The 21025-nt window shown below is 65.8% G+C and overlaps 8 protein-coding genes across 8 annotated transcripts; 4 read left to right on the forward strand and 4 right to left on the reverse strand.

Moving 5' to 3' along the window:
- Positions 1-103: 103 nt before the first annotated feature.
- On the forward strand, positions 104-2321 carry MICPUN_57996 (ATP-binding cassette superfamily; the record flags this gene model as incomplete). Its single annotated transcript, XM_002501399.1, has 2 exons — positions 104-412; positions 513-2321. 2 exons carry the CDS (start codon positions 104-106, stop codon positions 2319-2321), a joined length of 2118 nt encoding a protein of 705 aa, XP_002501445.1.
- Positions 2322-2522: 201 nt separating this feature from the next.
- Positions 2523-3017, reverse strand: MICPUN_57997 (predicted protein; the record flags this gene model as incomplete). The annotated part of the gene is made up of 2 exons (XM_002501793.1): positions 2523-2705; positions 2838-3017. 2 exons carry the CDS (start codon positions 3015-3017, stop codon positions 2523-2525), a joined length of 363 nt encoding a protein of 120 aa, XP_002501839.1.
- A 208-nt stretch (positions 3018-3225) lies between these two features.
- On the forward strand, positions 3226-4198 carry MICPUN_81184 (ribosomal protein; the record flags this gene model as incomplete). The annotated part of the gene is made up of 3 exons (XM_002501400.1): positions 3226-3281; positions 3401-3501; positions 3879-4198. 3 exons carry the CDS (start codon positions 3226-3228, stop codon positions 4196-4198), a joined length of 477 nt encoding a protein of 158 aa, XP_002501446.1.
- Positions 4199-4399: 201 nt separating this feature from the next.
- On the reverse strand, positions 4400-6081 carry MICPUN_58000 (predicted protein; the record flags this gene model as incomplete). The annotated part of the gene is made up of 2 exons (XM_002501794.1): positions 4400-5884; positions 6016-6081. 2 exons carry the CDS (start codon positions 6079-6081, stop codon positions 4400-4402), a joined length of 1551 nt encoding a protein of 516 aa, XP_002501840.1.
- Positions 6082-6207: 126 nt separating this feature from the next.
- MICPUN_58001 (predicted protein) lies at positions 6208-6831 on the forward strand (the record flags this gene model as incomplete). The annotated part of the gene is made up of 1 exon (XM_002501401.1): positions 6208-6831. The coding sequence occupies one exon, from the start codon at positions 6208-6210 to the stop codon at positions 6829-6831; it is 624 nt and encodes a 207-aa protein (XP_002501447.1).
- A 30-nt stretch (positions 6832-6861) lies between these two features.
- MICPUN_94015 (cysteine endopeptidase) lies at positions 6862-8407 on the reverse strand. Its single transcript, XM_002501795.1, has one exon. The coding sequence runs from the start codon at positions 7993-7995 to the stop codon at positions 6916-6918; it is 1080 nt and encodes a 359-aa protein (XP_002501841.1). The 5' UTR covers positions 7996-8407; the 3' UTR covers positions 6862-6915.
- Positions 8408-14188: 5781 nt separating this feature from the next.
- Positions 14189-16321, forward strand: MICPUN_100143 (predicted protein; the record flags this gene model as incomplete). The annotated part of the gene is made up of 1 exon (XM_002501402.1): positions 14189-16321. The coding sequence occupies one exon, from the start codon at positions 14189-14191 to the stop codon at positions 16319-16321; it is 2133 nt and encodes a 710-aa protein (XP_002501448.1).
- Positions 16322-18204: 1883 nt separating this feature from the next.
- On the reverse strand, positions 18205-19276 carry MICPUN_69010 (predicted protein; the record flags this gene model as incomplete). Its single annotated transcript, XM_002501796.1, has 1 exon — positions 18205-19276. A coding segment is annotated over one exon (1072 nt), but the record flags the coding sequence as incomplete, so codon positions are not given.
- Between the last annotated feature and the right edge of the window lie 1749 nt (positions 19277-21025).

Consider the following 21025-nt stretch of genomic DNA (forward strand, 5'->3'; position numbering starts at 1 on the left):
CTAACCTAAGAGTCGCCGACTCGCCAACCGACACACAAGTTCGGCGCGCGCCGCTCTCTCGCCGGATACGGCTCTGAAACCGTAGGCGATCCAGACCCGCGACATGATTGAGCACGCGCCGACCGGCGCGGATATCCGCGTCGACGTCGACCGCGCGCTGCCTCCCGTGCGAGGGCTGCCCCGCGTGCCCTCGCACGGGGCGCTCCCTCACGAGAAAGTGAGCCCCGGGGAGAGTCCGACACGCGTGGGCGACGGGATCCAGATCACCCTCGATGGACTCGGATGCCTCATCCCCGCGCGCCGAGGCCGCGACGATCGCTACACCGAGCGCGCCGCGAAGCTGCCAACCGTCGACGAGGTCCCGGGCAAAGCCGGCGGCGGCGGCAAGAAGTTCAAAACGCTGCTCTCCAACGTGCGTCGCCGCTTGCGTTTACTTTTCTTGCTTTTGCTTTCCCTCGACCCATCTTAACTTGACCCCTTCTCACCGCCCTACAATCCCCGTTTGCTCTCAGGTCACCGGAACGATCTACTCGGGCGACATGTGCGCCGTCATGGGCCCGAGCGGCGCCGGCAAGACCACGCTCCTCGACATCATCAGCCGGCGCAAGACAGAGGGCAAGATCCTCGGGAAGAACTACTTCGACGGCGCAGAGCCGTCCAAGAGCATGGTCAAGAAGTACACGGCCTACATCCAGCAGCAGGACTGCTTCTTCGGCGGGGCCACCGTGTCGGAGACGATCCTATTCGCTGCCATGGCCAAGCTCCCGCCCGGGGACCCCGCCGAGAAGCACGCCAAGGTTGCCGAGGTCATAGCGCAGCTCAACCTGCAGCGCTGCGCCAACACGTACATGGGCAACAGGCTGATCCGCGGCGTCAGCGGCGGCGAGATGAAGCGCACCGCCGTCGCGTGCGCGCTCCTATGTTCCCCGCGGTGCATGTTCCTCGACGAGCCCACCAGCGGCCTCGACTCCGCGATGGCGCAGGAGGTCATCTGCAACCTGAGGGCGCTGCAGGTCAAGCAGGGCTGCACGTTTGTCGTCACGATCCATCAGCCCGCGCCCGTCGTCTTCGACGCGTTCAACCGCCTCGTCCTCCTCAACATCGGTCGTCTGGCGTACTGGGGACCCGGACGCAGCGCCCCGCTCGAGTTCTTCGCGGCGCAGGGCTTCCCGTACCGCCAGGGCTACAACGTCGCAGAGTACCTCATCGACACCCTCTCGCACCACGACGAGGAAACCGGCGGCGGCCACGACTTTGAGGGGTACTACGCGAGATCCAAGCTCTGCGAGGAGAACGCCGCGACGGTCCGCGAGACCGTGGAGGCGTGCGACAGCGGCCTCGCCGTCGACAGCGGGATCCACGCTGACGGCAAGGGCAAGAGCAAGTACGCCAACAATCTCTCCCGCGAGCTCTGGGTGCTGCTCAGGTACAAAGGGCTGCCCCGCGCGAAGCACCCGCTGTTCATCTCGCTGCGCGTGTTCCTCTACATCCTCCTCGCGGCGCTGCTCTCCTCATTCTTCTACAGTCAGGATAGGCAGCTCACCGGCATCTTTAACACCGTGGGTATCCTCTTCATCGCGGTGATCCTCCCGTGTTTCATGGCTCAGGTTTTCGTCGAGGAGATGAAATTTGACCGAGAGGTTTACACCAGGGAATTCAACGACGCCTACTACCGCGCCGGGACGTACGTCGCCGCGAGGATACTCACCGAGATTCCGTACCTCTTTCTCAGCGGCGGAGCGTTCGCGGCGGTTCTGTACTGGTGCATCGGCCTCAACGACGACTTGGAGCGGTTTGGCTTCTTCGTCCTCGCCACCTTCGTCAACTTCGCCATCGCGATGCTCGTGGGGTTCACCATCGCCAGCGGCATCGCGGGCGAGGTGGGCCCCGCGGTGGTCCTGCCCATATATACCACGCTGAACATGCTTGTTGGCGGGTTCTTCATCCGCAAGGCCACCATCCACGCCATGTGGATCTGGCTGTACTGGATCTCGTTCCTCCAGTGGACGTGGTCCGCGATCATGCTCAACGAGTTCGGGGGCGAGGAGTACACCGACCACTGCGAAGACGGCGGCGGCGGGCTCAAGTCTTTCCTCGCCACCATGCCGTTATCGCCGCGGCAGACTCGCGCCGTGGAGCTGTACGAGTACAGCCGACGCGCCGGAGAGTGCGAAGCCGTGCTCGGCGACTCTGTTCTCGGGAGCTTCGAGCTCGGCGGCCGGGACAAGTGGGAGTGCCTCGGGTACGCCGCCTGCAGCATCCCGGTGCTCATCGCGCTGTTCTACGTCGGCGTGAGGTACGTGAGACACGAGAAGCGCTGATCGTTCGGGGGAGGTTGCGCGTCCGCGTGGTCGACGTTGTCTTGCTGTGAATAAAAAAGACTCGCTTTCTTTCGTCCAATTTATGAGCGGAGGCCCTGGGAGCCGTCAGCGGAGGTCGGAGAACGCCCCGCGTCCGGACCGGGCCCCAAAAAATCTCTCTAGGCTAGATTAATACGTCACGCTGTCTGCTACGGTCGCGGTTTACCTGCGAGGGCAGTCCTTGCACGCCTTGGCCACGGGGCGGTCGGGGTGAACGCACTTGGCCTTGGCCATCTCGTTCACGGGCGCGTCGGCCTTCTCGAGGGCGTCGCACACGAGGGGGCACTTGAACTCCTCAGCCTTGGCGGGAGTGACCTCCTTGGCGGCGGCGCGGCACCTGACGGTCTGAAAGGGATCGAAAGCGGGAGGGGAGATCGGGTCAGCGTCGTGACGTCATCGTGGAAATATACAAACGCGTTCGGCGAAGGAGAGGCGTTGCGGTGGGACGCGGACGGGGCAGCAAGGGAGGACGCTCACCTGGCGGCGCGCGGCGGGGGCCTTGACGGCGGCGAAGGAGAAAAGAGCGGTCTGGGCGGACATCGTCGTCGGTGGTTTTAGGTGACTGTGGTCTCGGTGCGAGGCGTTGTGTGCGAGAGAAACAGCCGGAACGTCGTTTGTTTGAGGCTGCGCTTTTCCGCGGCGGATGTGCTCCGCCATCCATTTCGATGATTTGGGCGGGGGAAAACGAGGGTTCATGACTCGACGTTCGACGCCGCTTTAATAAAAAAGAAATGGTCGGTCGTGACATGTCCGACCGAGAAAAAACTTTCGAGTCGAAGGTAGACCCTAATAAAAACGAAGACGAAGCATCGCCGCTCGCCCTTTTACACGCGCGCGCCTGCACGTTCCGACGAACTCAGGCAACATGGCGGCTGAGCAGACTGAGAAGGCGTACCAGAAGCAGCTTGGCGTGAACGTCGGGTGCGTATCCCACCCGCGTCTCCTATCGCGCGCGTCTCCGGCGACCACCTCTCCTGTTTTTTCCGAACCCATCGCGGGCCCAAGACTGACGCCGTCCCGCCTTTCTCCCACCCCAACAGCTTCGGCCCCAAGGGCAAGAAGGCGCGTCCCGGCAAGAACGGTACCCGCTACTACAAGAACGTCGGTCTTGGCTTCAAGACCCCGCGTGAGGCTATCGAGGGTAAGTCGCCGGCCCGTCGATCGGCGCGCTCCGGCGTTGCGCGAGATTTCAGGTTTCATTAGGGTTAGAGGCTGCTCCCCAGGTTTTTGGGGAGCCGTCGCGCGGCTCGAGGGCGAGCGCGGGGATGAACTTGGACGCGCGGCGCGTGCGAATCGCGTCGCAACGCGCGTTTGGGTCGTCCCCGGTTTCCCCGAGTGGCTCGGCGGGCGATCGCGCACGGGCGCGCGCGGCGATGGGGACCATCCCAAGTCTCCCCAACCCGCCCCCGGGCTGCCAGCCACCAGTGACATTTTTGCCCAGCCCCCACACTCCGCGACTCCACTCCTGCCCAAGAACGGAGCGCTCACCGTTCGTCCTACTTTCCTTCCCGACAACAGGCACCTACATCGACAAGAAGTGCCCCTTCACCGGTAACGTGTCCATCCGCGGCCGCATCTTGACCGGCCTCGTGAAGACCCACAAGATGAACCGCACCCTCATCATGCGCATGGACTACCTCCACTACATTAAGAAGTACCAGCGTTACGAGAAGCGCCACACCAACCTCCCGGCGCACATCTCCCCCTGCTTCCGCGTCAAGGAGGGTGACACCGTGGTCGTGGGCCAGTGCCGCCCTCTCTCCAAGACTGTCCGTTTCAACGTCCTCAAGGTCATTCCTTCCGGTTCCAAGAGCGGCAAGTCCTTCGCTGCGCACTAAATGGTCATTTGATGCGTAGCCAAGTGTAGAGGGTGGGGTTTCCTTTGCGAGCGATCGCAGCGACGGGTTGGTCGCGTTTCGGTAGCATTAGTCATGACGTGTTGAAATGAGATCGCATCGCGCGAGAGTTCGCAAACTATCAACGGCTGGGTTCAGATTCGCTCAAAGTCACTTTGAAGTTGTTTCTCACCTCGGCTAGCTCTAGTGGCGGTGGTCGCCAAACTGCTCGCACCAGTCCTCGTACCTCGACAGGTGCAGCACCGCCGACGGTTTCGTCACCTCCATCGCCAACCTCGCGTCCTCCTCCGTGATGGATCCCACGCTCACGGGCGCGGCGCGGGGCGCGCGGCGACCTTCCCCCTCCAACCTGGCCATCAGTCGCCGCAGCGGCCGCATGGCCATCTCCTTGCACAGCGTCGCGACGTCGGACCCGCTGTACCCCACCGTCTCGTCCGCCACCCGATCCAGGCTCACCCCGTGATCCATCTCGTGAGGTCGCAGCAACGTCTTGGCCATCGCCAGCCTCGCGTCCCTGTTGGGCAGGCCCACCAGCACCCGCTTCTCCAGCCTGCGCAGCATGGCGAGGTCCAGCTCCCACGGCAGGTTCGTCGCGCAGAGCACGAAGACCCCGCTGGCGCACCGCGCGGGCGACGCCAGGCCGTCCATCTGGATCAACAGCTCGGTCTTCATGCGCCGGCTCGCCTCGTGCTCACCGCCCCCGCCCCCGCCCGGTCCCCCCCGCGCGCTCATCAACGCGTCGATCTCGTCCATGAAGACGGTGCTGGGCGCGTGGTGATGCGCGAGCTCGAACAGCACGCGCACCAGCTTCTCGCTGTCGCCCCGCCACTTGCTCACGACGGTGGACGACGACACGTTGAAGAACGTCGTGTCGCACTCGGTGGCGACGGCTTTGGCGAGCATCGTCTTGCCCGTGCCCGGGGGACCATACAGCAAGACGCCCCGCCACGGCGCCAACAAACCGCGAAACAGCTCGGGGTATCGAATCGGCATCACCACAGCCTCCTTCAGCAAACGCTTGGCGTCGTCCAACCCCGCGACGGACTCCCACGGGACGTTGGGGTTGCCCCAGTGTATGTCCCTGCGTATCACCTCCGCCAGGTCGTTCAGGTCGCCCGCGCCCAAGTCGAGAGTGGACGCCGCGGGCGGAGGGCAGGGTCCCGAGACATCCGCCGCCGCGCCCGCTCCCCGCCGCCGCGCGCCGCCGTCGCCGCTGACGGACAGATCCGGCGCGGCCCCGCGTTGCGACGCCGGCGTCTTCGCCCGCGACCCGGCCCGTTCGGACGTCGAGGCGGACGTTTTCCCTGCGACGGAGCCGTATCCCCGACCCGCGGCGGCGGCGGCGGCGTTGTTGACGTTTTTGGAATTCGCGTCGCGCCCCAGGGGAACCCCGCGCTGCCCCGGCCGTCCCGTCGCCGTGCCCGCCGCGCCGCCCGCGTCTATCTCTAGGGTCTCCCCCGCCCGCCTGAAGAGCTTTGGTGCCCTGCCGAACCGTTGGATGTGGTGCTCCTCGAGCTCGCGGAAGATGCGCTCGAGGTGCACGTTGTCCGCTGCATCTACCGTGCCAGGCGCCAGCGAAGACTCCCTCTGGAGCACCTCCGCGCTGTCCACGTAGCCGTTATCGCGCAGGTACCTGAGGAGTAAGACGATCGCGTTGCGTTTGCGCTCCTGGGGACATCGGGGAAAGAGAAGGAAGCGGCGTGAGCGAGGGTGCGAGGGACCCGACCAACCGTTGGGTGCGAGATTGGCGCCATGCGGACTCGCGCGGGGGCGTCCTCGCGGGTCGATGGGGCGCGTACCTTGGCCTTCGCGGCCTCCGCGTCTTTCACCATCGTGTTTATCTTCATGGATGCGAGCGCGGCCATCTTTCTCGCCGCGACTCGCCCGCCCCGCGCGGGTCCAGTGTGGGCGAGGAGCGCGGTTTCCTTTCGCTGCGAATAGTCTCGGAAGTGGAGACACTTTTCCGGCGCGGGGACCGCCGCCCTTGGACGATGACGGAACTCGGAGTGAAGGCGAACCTGGACCCCACTACGTGGGCGGGCGCGTTCGACTGTTCGGCGTGCGGCCGTAAGCGCCTTCCCGCGGTCGAATTCTCCAAGAACATGGTGCTCAAAAGGCGGAAGGATGAGTCGGCGGCGATCAAGTGCCTGAGATGTACGCAGGCTGATGAGGTCAAGGAGAGGGAGGCCGCCGCCGAGAAGGCGAAGGCTAGGGCGGCGGAAGGGGAAGGAGGCGAGGTTATGCTTCACGAGTGCGCGAAGTGCAAGGAATCCAAGCCCGCGAGCGAGTTCTCGCGCAAGCAACTCATGCAGAAGGGCCCCGGGAAGCAGAGGTGCTCGCCGTGCCTGGCTGCCGAGCAGGATGAGGCGCCACAGGGGGCAGCCGCGAGGGCGGACGCCCTGCTCAAGGCGCGAGAGGCGACCGCAAAGGCGGAGAAATCGGGCGTGGCGGCGTCGTTCGTGGCTTCCGTGAAGGAGACGAACCTGGAGGCTGAGATGGTCACCGGGCTCTCGGCCGTGAGGATCGGCCCGGGCAGGGGCCGAGGCCGAGGTAGGGGATCGAATCCGAACAGCATGCTCGGTCGCGGCGGACGCGGAGGAAGGGGAAAGCGATGAGAAGCTCATCAAGACTGCGTGTCGCGTTGGTGATTTGAATGATAACGTTAGTATATACATCGCCGTCTGTGTCGTCTAAAAGTCTTACATGCGAACCATCGCAATGCCCTGCTCCATGTTCATCTCTCCGACTCCGACCCGCCCGAGGCCGTGGATCCCCCAGTTGTCCCAGCTGTTCATCATCAGCCAGTACGGGTGACCGGTGGCCTCGTCGAACCCCCAACCGATGAGTTTCGTCGCGTGCATCCCCAAGCCCTCCTCGTTCTTGTCCTCCTCGCGCACGGTGTACACGCCCGCGTGATACCCGTAAAAGTCCGAGTGCACCGTCCCAAACGTGACAGCCACGGGTCCGTAGGTCATAATCTCCTGCGCGATGCACGCCCAGTCGTTGGGCGGGCACGTGTAGACGTCGGACTTGGGGAACACCTTCTGATCCGCAAGCTTGAACGTGTTCCCGAGGCACGTGCCGTCGTCCACGTGCGCCGGGCACTCGTGGGGGATCACGCCCTGAACCTGGCACGGGTGCTCGCAGGGCTCAAACTCGTACGGCAGACACGCCGTCTTGCTGCGGTTGAGCATCCCGCCAAACACCATACCCTTGGTGGTGGCTTCGTGCATCGCCACCGCGACGTCGCCGCCCTGGCACCCGCTGCCGCCGTCGTAGCACGACAGGGGGTACTGCGGGGAGAGCTCGCGCTGCTCCGCGCCGCCGCTGGCGATGCAGAGGCGATCGTTCATAACCTCCGCGGTGGCCACCGCCCAGCACGAGCCGCACTTTCCCTGGTCGCGGACCGTCCCGATGATCGCGCGGCATTGCGGCCACTTCTGACGGGCGTCGAAGTTCAGGGGAAGGTTCCAATCAGCCGGGTCGAACGCCGCCGCCACGAAGTTGCCCTCGTAAAAGTTGTAGCTCTCGCCGGTGATTGGATCGCGCCCGTGCCTGGTGCCAAACGCCTCGCCGAGCTTGCCCTTGTTCTTCGCCACGTTCGCAAACTCGGAGAGGGGCAGCTTGGCGTAGTCCGTCTGCCCGGGGATGACACCCCCGAGGGGTTTCTTGTGCTCCTCGGAGAGCTTGTGGTCGGGTCGCCGCTTCCACCGCGGTCGCAGCCTCCGGCCCAAATTGGGACGCGGCTGGCCGTTGAGAGCCTGGTGCCTCTGCACCATGCGGTTCGTCGCCGTCTCCAGGTGTTCGACGTCGATGACCGACCACAGCGGGTAGTCGCGGATGGGTGGGAAGGTCTCGCGGACAAACTCGGCGAACTCGTCGGGGGAGATCTCGGCGAGCGACGCCTCAGTTCCCCCCCGCTCGATTCTCGCCCAGTAGTTGGCGAGACCGACGCCGACGCCGCCGACGTCGACGTTCAGGGCGCTCACTTCGGTGAGCAGTTGCTTGATGCGGGCCTTCTTGGTGCCGTCAGTCTCGGACGAGAATCGAATCGAGTCCGCCAGCGCAATCAGGCTGTTGTATTTCTCCTCAGACAGCGTGGGGATAACCTCCTTCAGCTTGTAAATCTTGTTCTTTTCGTAATCGGGAAGCCGGTCAACCAGCCTTGCCCACTCGGTCGGTGCGTCCACGAACACCACGGCGCCGAGCTCGGCCTTGGCGGCCGAGCCCTTGCGCTCCGACTTCATTGCGGGTTCCCTAAAAAGCGGCTGATGCTTTCCAGAGGGTTTTTGCCTTACGTTTTGCCTCTTCCTCAGGCCCATCGCCGCCTGCGCCTGATCGGCAAAGTCGAGAATCTCGTTCCGGCTCGCGGTGGAGAGTTTCTCCTGAAGCGGCCTGGCGCTCTTCACGCCCTTGGCGCCCTTGGCGACCTGGGGCGCGACGTTGCTCTTGCGCGCCGGGGCGGGAAGCTTCTCGCCGGGGTGCGCCGCCTGCCACCTGTCCTTGAGGAAATCAGCGGCGTACTCGAGAGCCACGGCGTCCTCCGTCGTCCAAGTCGGGTAGGACCTGCACGCGGGGAGCACGTTCTGGAGGAACTTGCCGAACTTCTCGGGGGAAACCTCGAGCTTGTCGGCAACCTTCTTGGTGCCGCGGGAGTCCACGCGCCTGAAGTGCGCGTCCACGCCCGCCTTGATGTCGGAGAGATCCGCGAGGGTGGAGAGCCGGTCGATGACCTGCTTCACCGACATGCGGGTGGAGCCGTCAACCTTGGTCGCGAGCTCGTCGCTGAGCTTCATGATGTACTGGAAGTGCTCCTCCGGGATGGTCGGGGTGTTGGCCACGAGCTTCTCGAGGACGCCCCGGGGTCCCGCGGGGAGAGCCGACGTGACCTCTCCGAAGACCTGCTCCGCGTCGACGGATTTTCCGAGGGGAGCCGACTTGTGCGCAACCTTCTCATCGTTGACCCAGTCCGGGTGCGTCGCCTCGAACTGCTCTTGGATGCGGTTGGTCACGCGCTGCATGCGGGTGATGTCCTCATCCGACCAGTTGGGCCAGTGACGAATCGGGATCATGGTATCGATGACAAACTCCGCGAGCCGGTCGATGGACACCTCGCCGGTTTCGGCGTCGCGCTTGCCAGAGTTGATGCGCTTGAAGTGCATGTCGAGACCGGACTGGATGTCGTCGGTGCCGGTGAGGTAGGGCAACTTGGTCATGAGCTGATCGAGGGTCGCCTTGGTGGTGCCGTCGCGAGTGGTCTGGAGCTTATTGGCCAGCTGGATCATGTTCTGGTACTTCTCCTCCTCGAGCCCTGGAACAGAGTTGAGCATCTGGTACAGGTGCTGGCGGGGCTCCAGGGGCATGTGGTCGACGAGCTCGGACCAGATGGCGGGCGCGTTGTTGATCTGGCCGAGCGCCGCGTTCTCCTTGCGGGAGTCCACGGTGCGAAGTCCCATCGCCGCTCGGTCGGAGTTGGACGTCTTCTGGCCCATAGCCGCCCCGGCAGCCGCGGTGGCGCGCTGCCTGGCGCGGGCGGTGACGATGCGCATCTTGGCAATCTCGGAGTTTGACCAGTGGTCGGGGAACTTGCGAGCCGCGGGGAAGATGTCGCGGACGAACTCGGCGAGCTCCATCGGGGAGATCTCGTCGAGCGTCGCCGGGTCGTTGACGCCGTGTATCTTCTTGTACAGCCTCGCGTAGTGCTTCTCGAGACCGGCGTCGATGTCGGACACGTCCATCATGTAAGCGAGCCTGTCGCGGAGCTCCTTGGCCTTGGCCTTGGTGTTGCCGTCGATCTTCCAGTTGATGTCGTCGGCGAGGTCCATGCACCGCTGGTAGTCCTCCTCGGTGAGGCCGGGGACGCGTTGACGGAGGGAGATGAGCGCCTGGTTATCCCGCGCCGGAAGGTCGTTGGTGAGCTTCCACCACTCAGCGTACGCGTCGATGCCGTTTTCGTTGAGCTTGGTGGCGTCGGTGTTGGCCTCCCAGTCCGGCGCGGATCCGAGGCGGGCCTTGGCCTTGGCCATCGCCGCGCGGCGCTCCTTGGTGCGCTTGGTAACCACGCGCATCCTCTCGATCTCCTCGCCGCCCCACTCCTCGGGGAAGCGGCGAGCCGCCGGGAAGACGTCAGCAACAAACTCGGCAAGCTGAGTCGGGGTGATCTCGTCGATGTCCGCATCCTCCCATCCCTTCTCTTGGTAGTGCTTCTTGACGAGGCGCTCGTAGTGCAGCTTGAGACCTCGGTCGAGCTCGGAGACATCGATCATGTAAGCGAGCCTGTCGCGGAGCTCCTTGGCCTTGTCCTTGGTGGTGTGGTCAATCTTGGCCTGGATGTCGGCGGCAAGCTCCATGCACCTGTCGTAATCCTCGAGCGCGAGCGTGGGCACCATGCTGCGAAGCTTGATGAACTGGTCCTTGTCGTGCTCGTTGAGGTCGTCGGTGAGCTTCCACCACTCGGCGAAGGGATCAATGCCGTTCTTGTTGAGCTTGGAGGCATCGGCATCGGCTTCCTCCTTGGAGGCATCGGCGACAGCTTCCTCGCCGAGGGTGGCCTTGGCCTTGGAAGCCTTCTTAGATCCGAGGCGGGCCTTGGCCTTGGCCATCGCCGCGCGGCGCTCCTTGGTGCGCTTGGTAACCACGCGCATCCTCTCGATCTCCTCGCCGCCCCACTCCTCGGGGAAGCGGCGAGCCGCCGGGAAGACGTCAGCAACAAACTCGGCAAGCTGAGTCGGGGTGATCTCGTCGATGTCCGCATCCTCCCATCCCTTCTCTTGGTAGTGCTTCTTGACGAGGCGCTCGTAGTGCAGCTTGAGACCTCGGTCGAGCTCGGAGACATCGATCATGTAAGCGAGCCTGTCGCGGAGCTCCTTGGCCTTGTCCTTGGTGGTGTGGTCAATCTTGGCCTGGATGTCGGCAGCAAGCTCCATGCACCTATCGTAATCCTCGAGCGCGAGCGTGGGCACCATGCTGCGAAGCTTGATGAACTGGTCCTTGTCGTGCTCGTTGAGGTCGTCGGTGAGCTTCCACCACTCGGCGAAGGGATCAATGCCGTTCTTGTTGAGCTTGGAGGCGTCGGCATCAGCTTCCTCCTTGGAGGCATCGGCGTCAGCTTCCTCGCCGAGGGTGGCCTTGGCCTTGGAAGCCTTCTTGGCCAACTTCTTATCCTTGCCGAGGGGCGCGGCGAGGTGTGCGCTGGTCTCGTCAGAGTTCCAGTTGGGGTGCGTCGCCTCAAAGGTCTCGCGCACTCGGGCAGTCACGCGCTGCATTTTGGTGATGTCGTCCGCGGACCAGTTGGGCCAGTGACGAATCGGGGGCATGACGTCGAGGACAAACTCCGCGAGTCGGTCGATGGACACCTCGCCAGCCTCCACGTTGCGCTTACCAGCGTTGATGCGCTTGAAGTGCTGGTCCAGGCCGCCCTGGATGTCGTCGGTGCCGGTGAGGTAGGGCAACTTGGCCATGAGCTCGTCGAGGGTCGCCTTGGTGGTACCGTCGCGAGCGACCTGGAGTTTGCCGGCGAGATCGAGCATCTTGCGGTAGTTGGTCTCCTCGATGTACGGGACGGACTGCAGCATCTGGTAGAAGTGCTGGCGGGGCTGCGTGGGCAGGTGGTCGACGAGCTGCGCCCAGATGCCGGGCGCGTTGTTGATCTGGCCGAGCGCCGCGTTCTCCTTGCGGGAGTCCACGGTGCGCTTACCCATGGCGGCGACGGCGTCCTTGGTCGCCTGGCCCCAAGCCTTCTTCTGGCCCATGTGCGCGGTGGCGGCGGCGCGCTGCTTGGCGCGCGCGGCGACGATGCGCATCTTGTCGACGTCGGCGCTGTTCCACTTGGGAAAGTTGCGAGCCGCCGGGAAAACGTCGCGGACGAACTCGGCGAGCTCGGCGGGTGAAATCTCGAGCTCGGAGGGCTGATCTTGCACGCCGTAGTGCTTCTTGACCTGGCGGTCGTAGTGCAGCTTGAGACCGGCGTCGATGTCGGAGACGTCGATCATGTACGCGAGCTTATCGCGGAGCTCCTTGGCCTTCGCCTTGGCGTTGCCGTCAATCTTCCAGTTGAGGTCGTCGGCGATGTCCATGCACCTGTGGTAGTCCTCCTCGGTGAGCGTGGGCACCATCTGGCGGAGCTTGACGAGCATGTCCTGGTCCTTTTGGGGGAGGTCGTTGGTCACCTTCCACCACTCGGCGAACGCGTCGATGCCGTCGCCGGATTTGTCCGCCGCCGCGTCAAAGGCGCCCAGTCTCGCGGACGCCGCAATCTTAGCCTTGACCTCGATCGCCTCCTTCAGGGCCCACTTGGAGCGGGACGCCTTGCTGAGGAGGTCGACGGAGTTATCTCCCGTCTGGTGTTTGCTGTAGTCGTACGTCCAGGCCCCCTCGGTGGCCCCCTCGGCGCGGCCCACGACCGGGACCTGGTCGGCGGCGTTGAACGATTCGGTGGAAGCCGCGTCGGTAACCGCCGGGTCCGCCTCGAACGACTCAAGGGTCATCGTCTCGGCGTCGACCGTGGCGTCGACCGGCGGTCTGGAGTGCGTGGCCTGGTACTGCTGGGAGATGAGCCAGGTGGCGTCCTGCATCTTCTGCACGTCGGCCTGGTCCCAGGTGGGGAAGGCTCGGCACGAGGGGAGGACGGCTTTGACAAAGTTGGCAAACTCCATGGGGTCGATCTCGGACGGGGCCTTCTCGGTGTTTCCGGAATCGACGCGCCTGTAGTGGATCTCCATGCCCTCCTTGACGTCCTCCATGCCGGTGAGGTAGGAGAGAAGCTCGACGAGCTCCTCGGCGCGCTCCCTGGCGCCCGGGTCGGTGCGCCAGGCGACGTCCGCGGCGATGGCCATGAGCTCCTGGTACTGCGCCTCGGGGAGCGTCGGCGCGACGGACGCGAGCTGCTCGAGGTGGCGCCTGGGCTCGATCGGCATGGGATCGACGATCTTGTGCCAGTAAGCCTCGGCGTCGACGGGCTGCACCGCGGCGGCGCCGAGCTTGGCGTCGCGGGGCGCGGCGAGGCGCGCGTCGCGGTAACCGCCGGGGATGGCGCGTCCCCGATCGGACGCGGCGCGCGGCGCGCGGACGCCCGCGCGGGGCACCGCGCGGGGTTGGACGCGCGCGGAATCGGCCCGCGCCATCTGCGCGTTATCCAGGGTGACGGCGAAGGGCGACGAGACCATCGCGAACGCCGCCAGGCCGGCGAGCCCGAAGCCCGCGGCCGTGAGGAGAGCCGCGCGCCTCGTGGTGCGCTGCCCCTCGTTCCAATCGCGCTCTTCGGGCACCCGGCCGCCGCCGGACTCGGGGTCCGGCAGCGGGCCGCTGCCGTAGGGCGTCGAAGTCATGTCGAACGACCTCGTATCGATGCTTACCTGGCAGTCAGAGGACGCTAGCGCGTGCGTAGCGTACTCTCCGCCCGGGAGCTGTGGCCTCGGATGCTGCACGAAACCGTTTTTCCGGTGTCGAAAACGACGCGGCCCCAAATCTCGGCAATTTGGGGCGGCCGGTTGTAACACGAAAAGCGAAATTTTACCAGTCGCAGACCGTCACTGAACACCATATGGTCGGACAAGTCGGGGGCAGCGGTTGGTGGTTACACCGCGCCCAACTCGACTTGTCCCAACTCACCGCGCCCAGGTGTGTGGGAGCGGGAGGCCGCGAGCAGGAGCACACCTCCGCGCGGTGCCGCCCTCTATCCACGATGGCGGACATATACGACCGGGCGGAGGAGCTTAACCAGGTCTCAGCTTTGTACAATGTCGAGATCGACGGCGTCCCCCTGCAGCAGATGTCCACGAACGAGCTGGCCAAGGTGCGATGCGCGCCCCATGCGCCCCTCGACATCGCCGTGGAACTCGCCCATTTTGCGCGTGATGCGAGCCCCGGAGACGCGTCGAGTCTGACCATCACCGCCCCCGCCCCCGCCGTCCCCTTCCGTTTCAGATCGCTGCGACGCGTGGTATACCCCTGAGCCACTCGCGCGCGGAACTCATGCAGGCAATCGCTCGCGACGAGCAGGCCAAGCGTCGCGCCGGCACCGCCCCGCATCGCAAGGAGACCAGGCACGAGAGCGGAGGAGGAGCCCCGGGGACCACCGGCGCCAACGCGGGCGGCTACCCGACATCCTCCGCGCCGGGCGACGTCATGGAGGACTTCAATGCCAGCGATGAGGAGGATATGCTCGCGGATCCCGAGGGCTACCTCGTCGGCGCCACCTCCATGGTCTGGGAAGACGAGCTCTACACCTACGGTGGACTCGCTCCGGAGGGTGAGTTTGTGGACATCATCCTGCGATGGTCCGGCAAGGACCAGAGCACCGAGCTGCAGGCCAGGGCGGCGAATCCGGACGTCGGCATACCTCCGGGTCGGTACGGTCACACGTCCGTCGTCGTGGACGATAAGCTCTACGTCTTCGGCGGACAAGGGCAGTTTGGCTGCCTGAACGATCTCTGGTGCTTCGACTTTGAGAGGTGCACGTGGTCGAGGGTAGACGCCGCGGGAGAACCCCCGGCGGCGAGGACCGGACACTGCGCGTGCGTCTCCAACGGCGTCATGTTCGTATTCGGGGGTAAGGACGTGCGGCCCGGGATGGACTCGGTGGCGCACAACGACCTGTACGGGTACGACCTGAAAGAGCGCGAGTGGCTTCCCATCGAGACCAGGTGGCGCAGACCCGCGGGCGGCGACGGGTGCGCGATGACGTCGATGAACGGCGTCCTGTACGTCCTATCGCCGTCCGATACCATGATGGAGATGCTCCTGTGGTGTTTGCAGCTCAGCGCGCAGGGCCGGCTGCGGTGGACGCAGGTGCCGAGGGTTGGGCAGTTACCGACGCCGAGGACCGATTACGTCGCCACGCTCTTCGGCGCCAACTGGATCGTCCACGGCGGCCGCGTCCTCCTCCAGGACGGCGTCCTCGGGGACACGTACGCCTTTCACTTTCCCACCGCGGAGTGGGGCAGGTTCGACCCGGAGTCGGACACGGACCCGAGGTTCGGACACGCCGGCTCCGCCGTCGACGGAGCCCTCGTGTTGCTCCACGGAAAGAGGGACACCGGCGTCTCGTCCGAGGCTGGGGACAAGGACACCGGCGTGTGCGTCGCGATCAACCTCGAGGAGTGGTGCATGTTCCCCGAGCACGCGCCGGAGGGAGACGGGGACGGCGTCGACGCCGCCTTCGACCCGCACGCGCACAGGGGACGGGACGGGGTGGAGTCGGGGGGCGCGGGGGGGCGAGGCGACGCCGAGTCGCCGGGGAAGGGCCGCGCGGGATTGAAGGATTCTCCGACGAACGAGTTCGACGCCATGATGACCGCGTTCGAGGCCGAGGGCGAGGGCGGCAAGATGAACGCCAAGATGCTGGGTAAGCTCAACAGGAAAGGGTACGGCACGAAAGGTGGCTTGCTCGGCGGATCTCTCCACGTCGGCAGAAAAGGGAGCCACGCGCGAGGCGACGTGGAACTCATCGCGGGCAACGTCAAGCTTCACGCGCACAGGGACGTGCTGGCGTCCGGTTCGCCCGGCCTGGCCAAGCTCATGGAGCTCAGGCCGGTGGTCAGCGCGCTCAAGCGCCAGCCCGACCTGGTCAAGCACGCCGCGCGAGTGCACCCGATCCTCGGCCAGGTTTTCGCCATCCTGGTCACAATCGCCCACTTCATCGCGGTCATCGTCACCTTCGCCGCGAGGTCCGCGGCGCTCACCGGCGGTCAGGCCCGACCCAGCACCAAGCTGGTGTTCTCGGATCTCAGCGTCCCGGTGCTCGTGGGCTTGCTCCGGTGGATGTACCGCATACCGCTTCACCCGCCCAAGGAGCTCCTCGTGGACCTTCACGACGCCGCCGTCAAGTACGACGTGAAAGCCTTGCCGGCGTACTGCGCGCAGCGGCTCAAGGCGGAGATGTCCCCGGAACTCTGCGCGCAGGCGGCGAGGATCGCGAAGGAGCGGCACGTGGCCGGGCTGTGGAAGCAGGCGGTGCGGTGCGCGCAGAGGGAATGGGACGCGGTGAGGTATTCCGCGGGCATGAGCGAGTTGGCGGCGAAGCACCCGGAGTGCGCCGGCGAGCTCACCCTGGCGGTGCACCACCTGATCACCGTCAACGACGACAACGACGGGGAAGGGGAGTGAACGTGAGTGAAGGGGAGCGAATGAGTAAGTGGACCGTCGGAGCGACCGTGAGGTCGACTGCTGGCTAATACGTCTGAGGTGGTCTACTCAACCGCGAAAATATATGTAAGAATAAACCGTCCCGGTCTCCGCACCGTGACGTCCAAACCGTCTTCAAACCATGGTCTCCCACCCCAGGTTGAACATCTGCGACACTAATCGCATGCCCAGGCGGGGATCCGCCAGGACGGTCAGCGAGCCGTCCGTCCCGGAGACCAGCAGGTTGGTGTTATCCCCCGTGAGCGTCATCGAGCTCACGCCCGCGCCTCCGGGGAGCTCCCACACGTGCGCTACCCTCAGCTCGGGAACCTCCAGCAGCGCCACCCCCGCGGGCTTCGGATCCCCTGCCGCCGCCCTTTCCGTTCCGAGGACGACAAACCGACCGTCCGAGGACACGATGGGTTTGGTGGTGAGCGGGGGCAGGTCGTCGGCGAGACTCGCGGCGCGGACGACGTCCCCGTTGAGAGTCGCGACCCTCAGCACGTGCCCGCGGCGCTCCCACGCCATCGCGGTTCCCTCGGGCGAGAGCGCGCACAGCTCGCCCCTCAGCTCGGGAACCGCCCTCAGGAACCGGCCGGTCAGCAGGCAGTGAAGCGTCGATCCCGTGCGCGGGCTGGTGGCCAGCGCCACCGCCAGGTCGGTGCTCACGGCGACGGCGGCGACGGATTCCCGGTGGCCCCTCAGGATGAAATGCGGCCCGCGAAGCGTCGGTGAGTCACCGCCCGGTGAGTCACCGCCCCCGCCGCCTTTCCTTCTGCCGCCGCCGGTGACGCCCGCTCGCGCGCGCGCCTCCCGAACGATGCGCGCCACGGGATCGTCGCCCTCCTTCGCCCTTTGCGCTTTGGAAACCCCCGCGTGCTCGAGCGCGTGCGCCACCGCGCTCCGCTCGCCCGCGTGGTGCTCGGGGGGCGCGTATCCGCGGGCGGCGCCGGTGGCCGGGTGCCTCTCCGCCTCGCGCGCGGCCCGGGCCATCGCGTCGCCCATCGATACACCGACGCCGCCGCCCCCCATCGATACCCCGACCCCGATGGGCCCCCGACCCCCATCGGGTCGCTCGCCGCCGGAGTCGTCGCCCGAGGAACCCGAGGAACGTAAGGTCCACACGGCGAGCGACGAGTCGGAGGATGCGGTGACCAGAACGCCCCCGTCGTCCGACAGCGCGAGGGCGGTGACGTGTCCAACGTGTCCGACGTGTCCGCTGGCGTGTCCCGCCTTGAACTGATGACGTGTCCCACTCTCATTGGTCGAACGCGCGTCGGACACGACCGGGGCGCCGGTTCGGACTTCAAACGCGCGGACGCCGCCGTCGACGCCGCCGCCGACGACGACGATTGAACCGTCGGGGGTGACCTCGCACGGCAGACGGGGCGTCGGAGCGTTGGGCGTGGACGAGTGAGCACGGTGGGAGGATTGGGCGACGCGATCGTGAGTGGTGCCGCGGATCCTGCGAAGGGACGACGCGAGCTCGGGCGCGAGAGCTCCCATCGCGAGGGGCGCCGGCGCCTGCGCGCTATCCGGAGCGTCCGGGTTTGCGCCGACCGCGCGCCGCGCGACGCTTCGGAAGAAGCCCGCCATCGTCCCGGTCTCCCGCCGCGCGCACGCGGGTTCGAACGTGAAAGGCAGCGCGGACGAGTCCGGGGTGTTCGGCAGCCACCGGTGCGTCACGATTTGGGGCGGCCCCGCGGAGGCGACGACGTGTACGAGGACGGCTCTCTCGGGAGCGACGGCGACGACGGCGGCGGGGATCCCGCCGCACGCCGACGGCGGGACGCGCAGCGGGTACCTGCACGCGCCGTGAGGGTTGGCGAGGAGCCAGTGGGATCCGCCGAAGGTGTCCTCGGCGCTCATCCGCCGCGGGTGGGGCTTGCGCGTGAGCTGGCTCGGGGTTTGGCCAAAGTTGGCGATCTGGTCCTGCGTCGCCTTCAACAGCGTCGGGTCGGTGATCGCCTCCATGTCCACGTTCCCCTCGTACGTCAGGTAATAGAAAACGTTGTTGGCCCGCACCGCCGCGGGCCCGCGCTGCTTGTACCCGAAGACGAGGTCTATCCACAGGTGCAGGTGCCTGGAGACGTGCTCGCTCTCGAGCGCGGCGCGATTTTTGGTGACAAAGTCAAAGGCGTCCGCGGCCCACGGCGGCAATCCGCAGTGGTTAACGGTCCGCCCGGTGGACTGCTTCACCCCGAAATCCACGTTGTTGACGTTGACGAACATCTCCGGGAGGTAATAAAACTCGGGGATGAGCTCCTTCACGTCGGACACGTCGGACGTGACGCCTTTCCAGCAGGTTGGAACGTCATTGAAGAGTCGGTCGGCGTGGTCAAACTTGCCCCCCTGCAGCTGGTGCGCGAGTGACGTGAACGGCTCGAGCCTCAAGAGGTAGAACAGCACGATGCCCGCGCTGCTGTAGTGGCTGCCGTAGTGAAACTTGGGAATATCCGGGTCGTCGAAGGCGTCGTAACGCTCCTTGATTCGTTCCAGTCTGGATTTGGTGAGCGCGCCAACCGGTTTCCCGAGGTCCCTGTACGTCTTCGGGTCGTCCAGGTTGAGCGTTTCCGACTCGTAATCGGCGATGACCCAGGGGAACACCGGGTACTGGGTTATGTCGTTGTACGTCCTACCCGCGAGGGTGTTGAGCGCCATGATGTAGTCAAAGTTGCTCATCTCGCGGCGGCACCAGCGCGCGGTGATGTCGCTCTTTCGAAACAGCGCCTCCGGGGACGAGTTACCAATTTCGAGAAACTTGCCGCAGTGTCGCGGCCTCAGCCCGGCCACCGTGCTGTAAACCCGCGTACGCTGCTCCTGCGTGCGCAGGTCGAGGAAATACGCCCTCCGATCCAAGAGAAATATCTCGAGGGCGCTGCGACGGAGGAGGTACCGCCGCGTCTGCACGCCGCGAAGGGAGTCCAGCGGCCAACGCCAAGACGTTCCGCCGCCGAGGTCATCCGTCGCGTAAGGGTCATCGTCAGTTTTGGCGACAAAGTCAAAGGCATCCCCGGCCGCGTCGTCGTCCTTCGTTCCCCCGACAGTCGCCCCCGACGGCGTTACGCCGGGCGTGTGCTGGAACGTTATGTCGCGGGTGGTGACAAGAAGCCGGCCGGTGGCAACGCCCGTGGGCGTCACCATCTCGGCGTCGCACTGAAGAATCAGCGACCCGTTCCTCGCGTCGCCCGCACCCAGCGCCGCAGCCGCAGCCGCAGCCGCAGCCGCAGCAATCATCACGTCGTTGTCCCGCTCGCGCTCTGCGGCGGCGGCGGCGGCGGCGGCGGCGGCGGCGGCGGCGGCGGCGGCGGGAGCGTCGGCGTCGGCGGCGTCGGCGGCGGCCGGTGCGTTTGCATCCGCGTCGTCCTCTTCACCGGGTTCGCCGAAATCTTTCCCCGTGAACGGCAGCCGAGGTTTTTCATCCTCGAGGCTCAAAGCCTCGGCCTCGACGCCATCCGCCGCCGCCGCGACGCGACGGTGCCCAACCTCCCCGTAGCTCGTCCTGAGCCGGTACCGCCGCCGCCTCGCCGTCTCCGACGGGGCGACGCACAGCGCCGAGTGCGTCCAACCGGGATCGTCGTCCGGCGGGACGAGCCGAGCGAACAGCGCGCCGCAATCGATGAGGCTCTCGGCGTAGACGCGCCACGCGCTCTCCCCGGCGCGCGCGCTCGTCCTCTCGGCGGCGGAGGCCATCGCCAGCCGCGAGGACGCGTCGTATCCGAGTTTACGCCACCTGGCGGCAATTACCGCGGTGCCCGCGTTGTTAACCGCGTCGGAGCTCGCGCCGACCCCTTCCCACGCGAGCTCAAACACCTCCCGCGACGCCTCCCTCGAAGCCGACGAAGCCGCCGCCGCCGCGCGCCGCGACGACGACGCCGCCGGTCCAAGCGAATCCCCCGCGCCGTCCCCACGCGTCCCATCTCCGACCGCCATGAGCCTTCGTTTAATCGCGGGGCTCCCGAGGACGCCGACCCACGGCGGTTTACGCAGTTTCTCCGAGACGGCCCAAACGTCGGCGTCGGCGAGGATCGATATAATTAGTTCCTCGGATCCGAGCGTATCCCTCGCGGCGGCTGCGGACTCGAGCGTCCCGAACCCGGATCCATCGCCACCGTCGCCGTCGGAACACTCCGCGATGATGCGTTCCCTCCATCGAGACGCGAGCGCGAGGAGATACGCGATCGCCGCGCGCGCGTACGACGACGACGGGACGGCGCCGTCCCCGCCCCCGCTCGCCTCGTTTGATTCCTTAAATTCGCGGTTTAATCTCCAAACCTCGTCGTACAAAACCCCGACGGCGGCCATCGCGCCGGCGACGTCGTCGCCCGAGTCGTTCGGCGAGGGTACCAGGTGATGGGACAGGATGCGGTGCACGCACGCGAGGGCCCTGCCCAGCGGCGTCCCCGCGCTGACGCCCCAGAGGAATTGCCGAGACTGAAACGCGAGGAAAAAGTCGGGCGACGTCCGCGACCCGCGAAATCCCTGCACTATGGCGTCCCCGATCGCAGACGGAATCAGGGGAGTCGAACCGTCGGAAGTTGGAACGTCGTCGGATTGACGCGAGTCGTCGTCGTTCGAGCGCCTGATCGCCTTCGCCTCCTCGCGGGCGGCGGCGAGCGCGATGCAGAGCGCGCGGTGACGCGTCTCCGGCGATGAAGACGAATCGACAATGAATTCGCCGCCGTC

The sequence above is a fragment of the Micromonas commoda genome, chromosome 4 (genome assembly GCF_000090985.2).
Source record: "Micromonas commoda chromosome 4, complete sequence".
In the NCBI taxonomy this organism is placed as follows: Eukaryota; Viridiplantae; Chlorophyta; class Mamiellophyceae; order Mamiellales; family Mamiellaceae; genus Micromonas; species Micromonas commoda.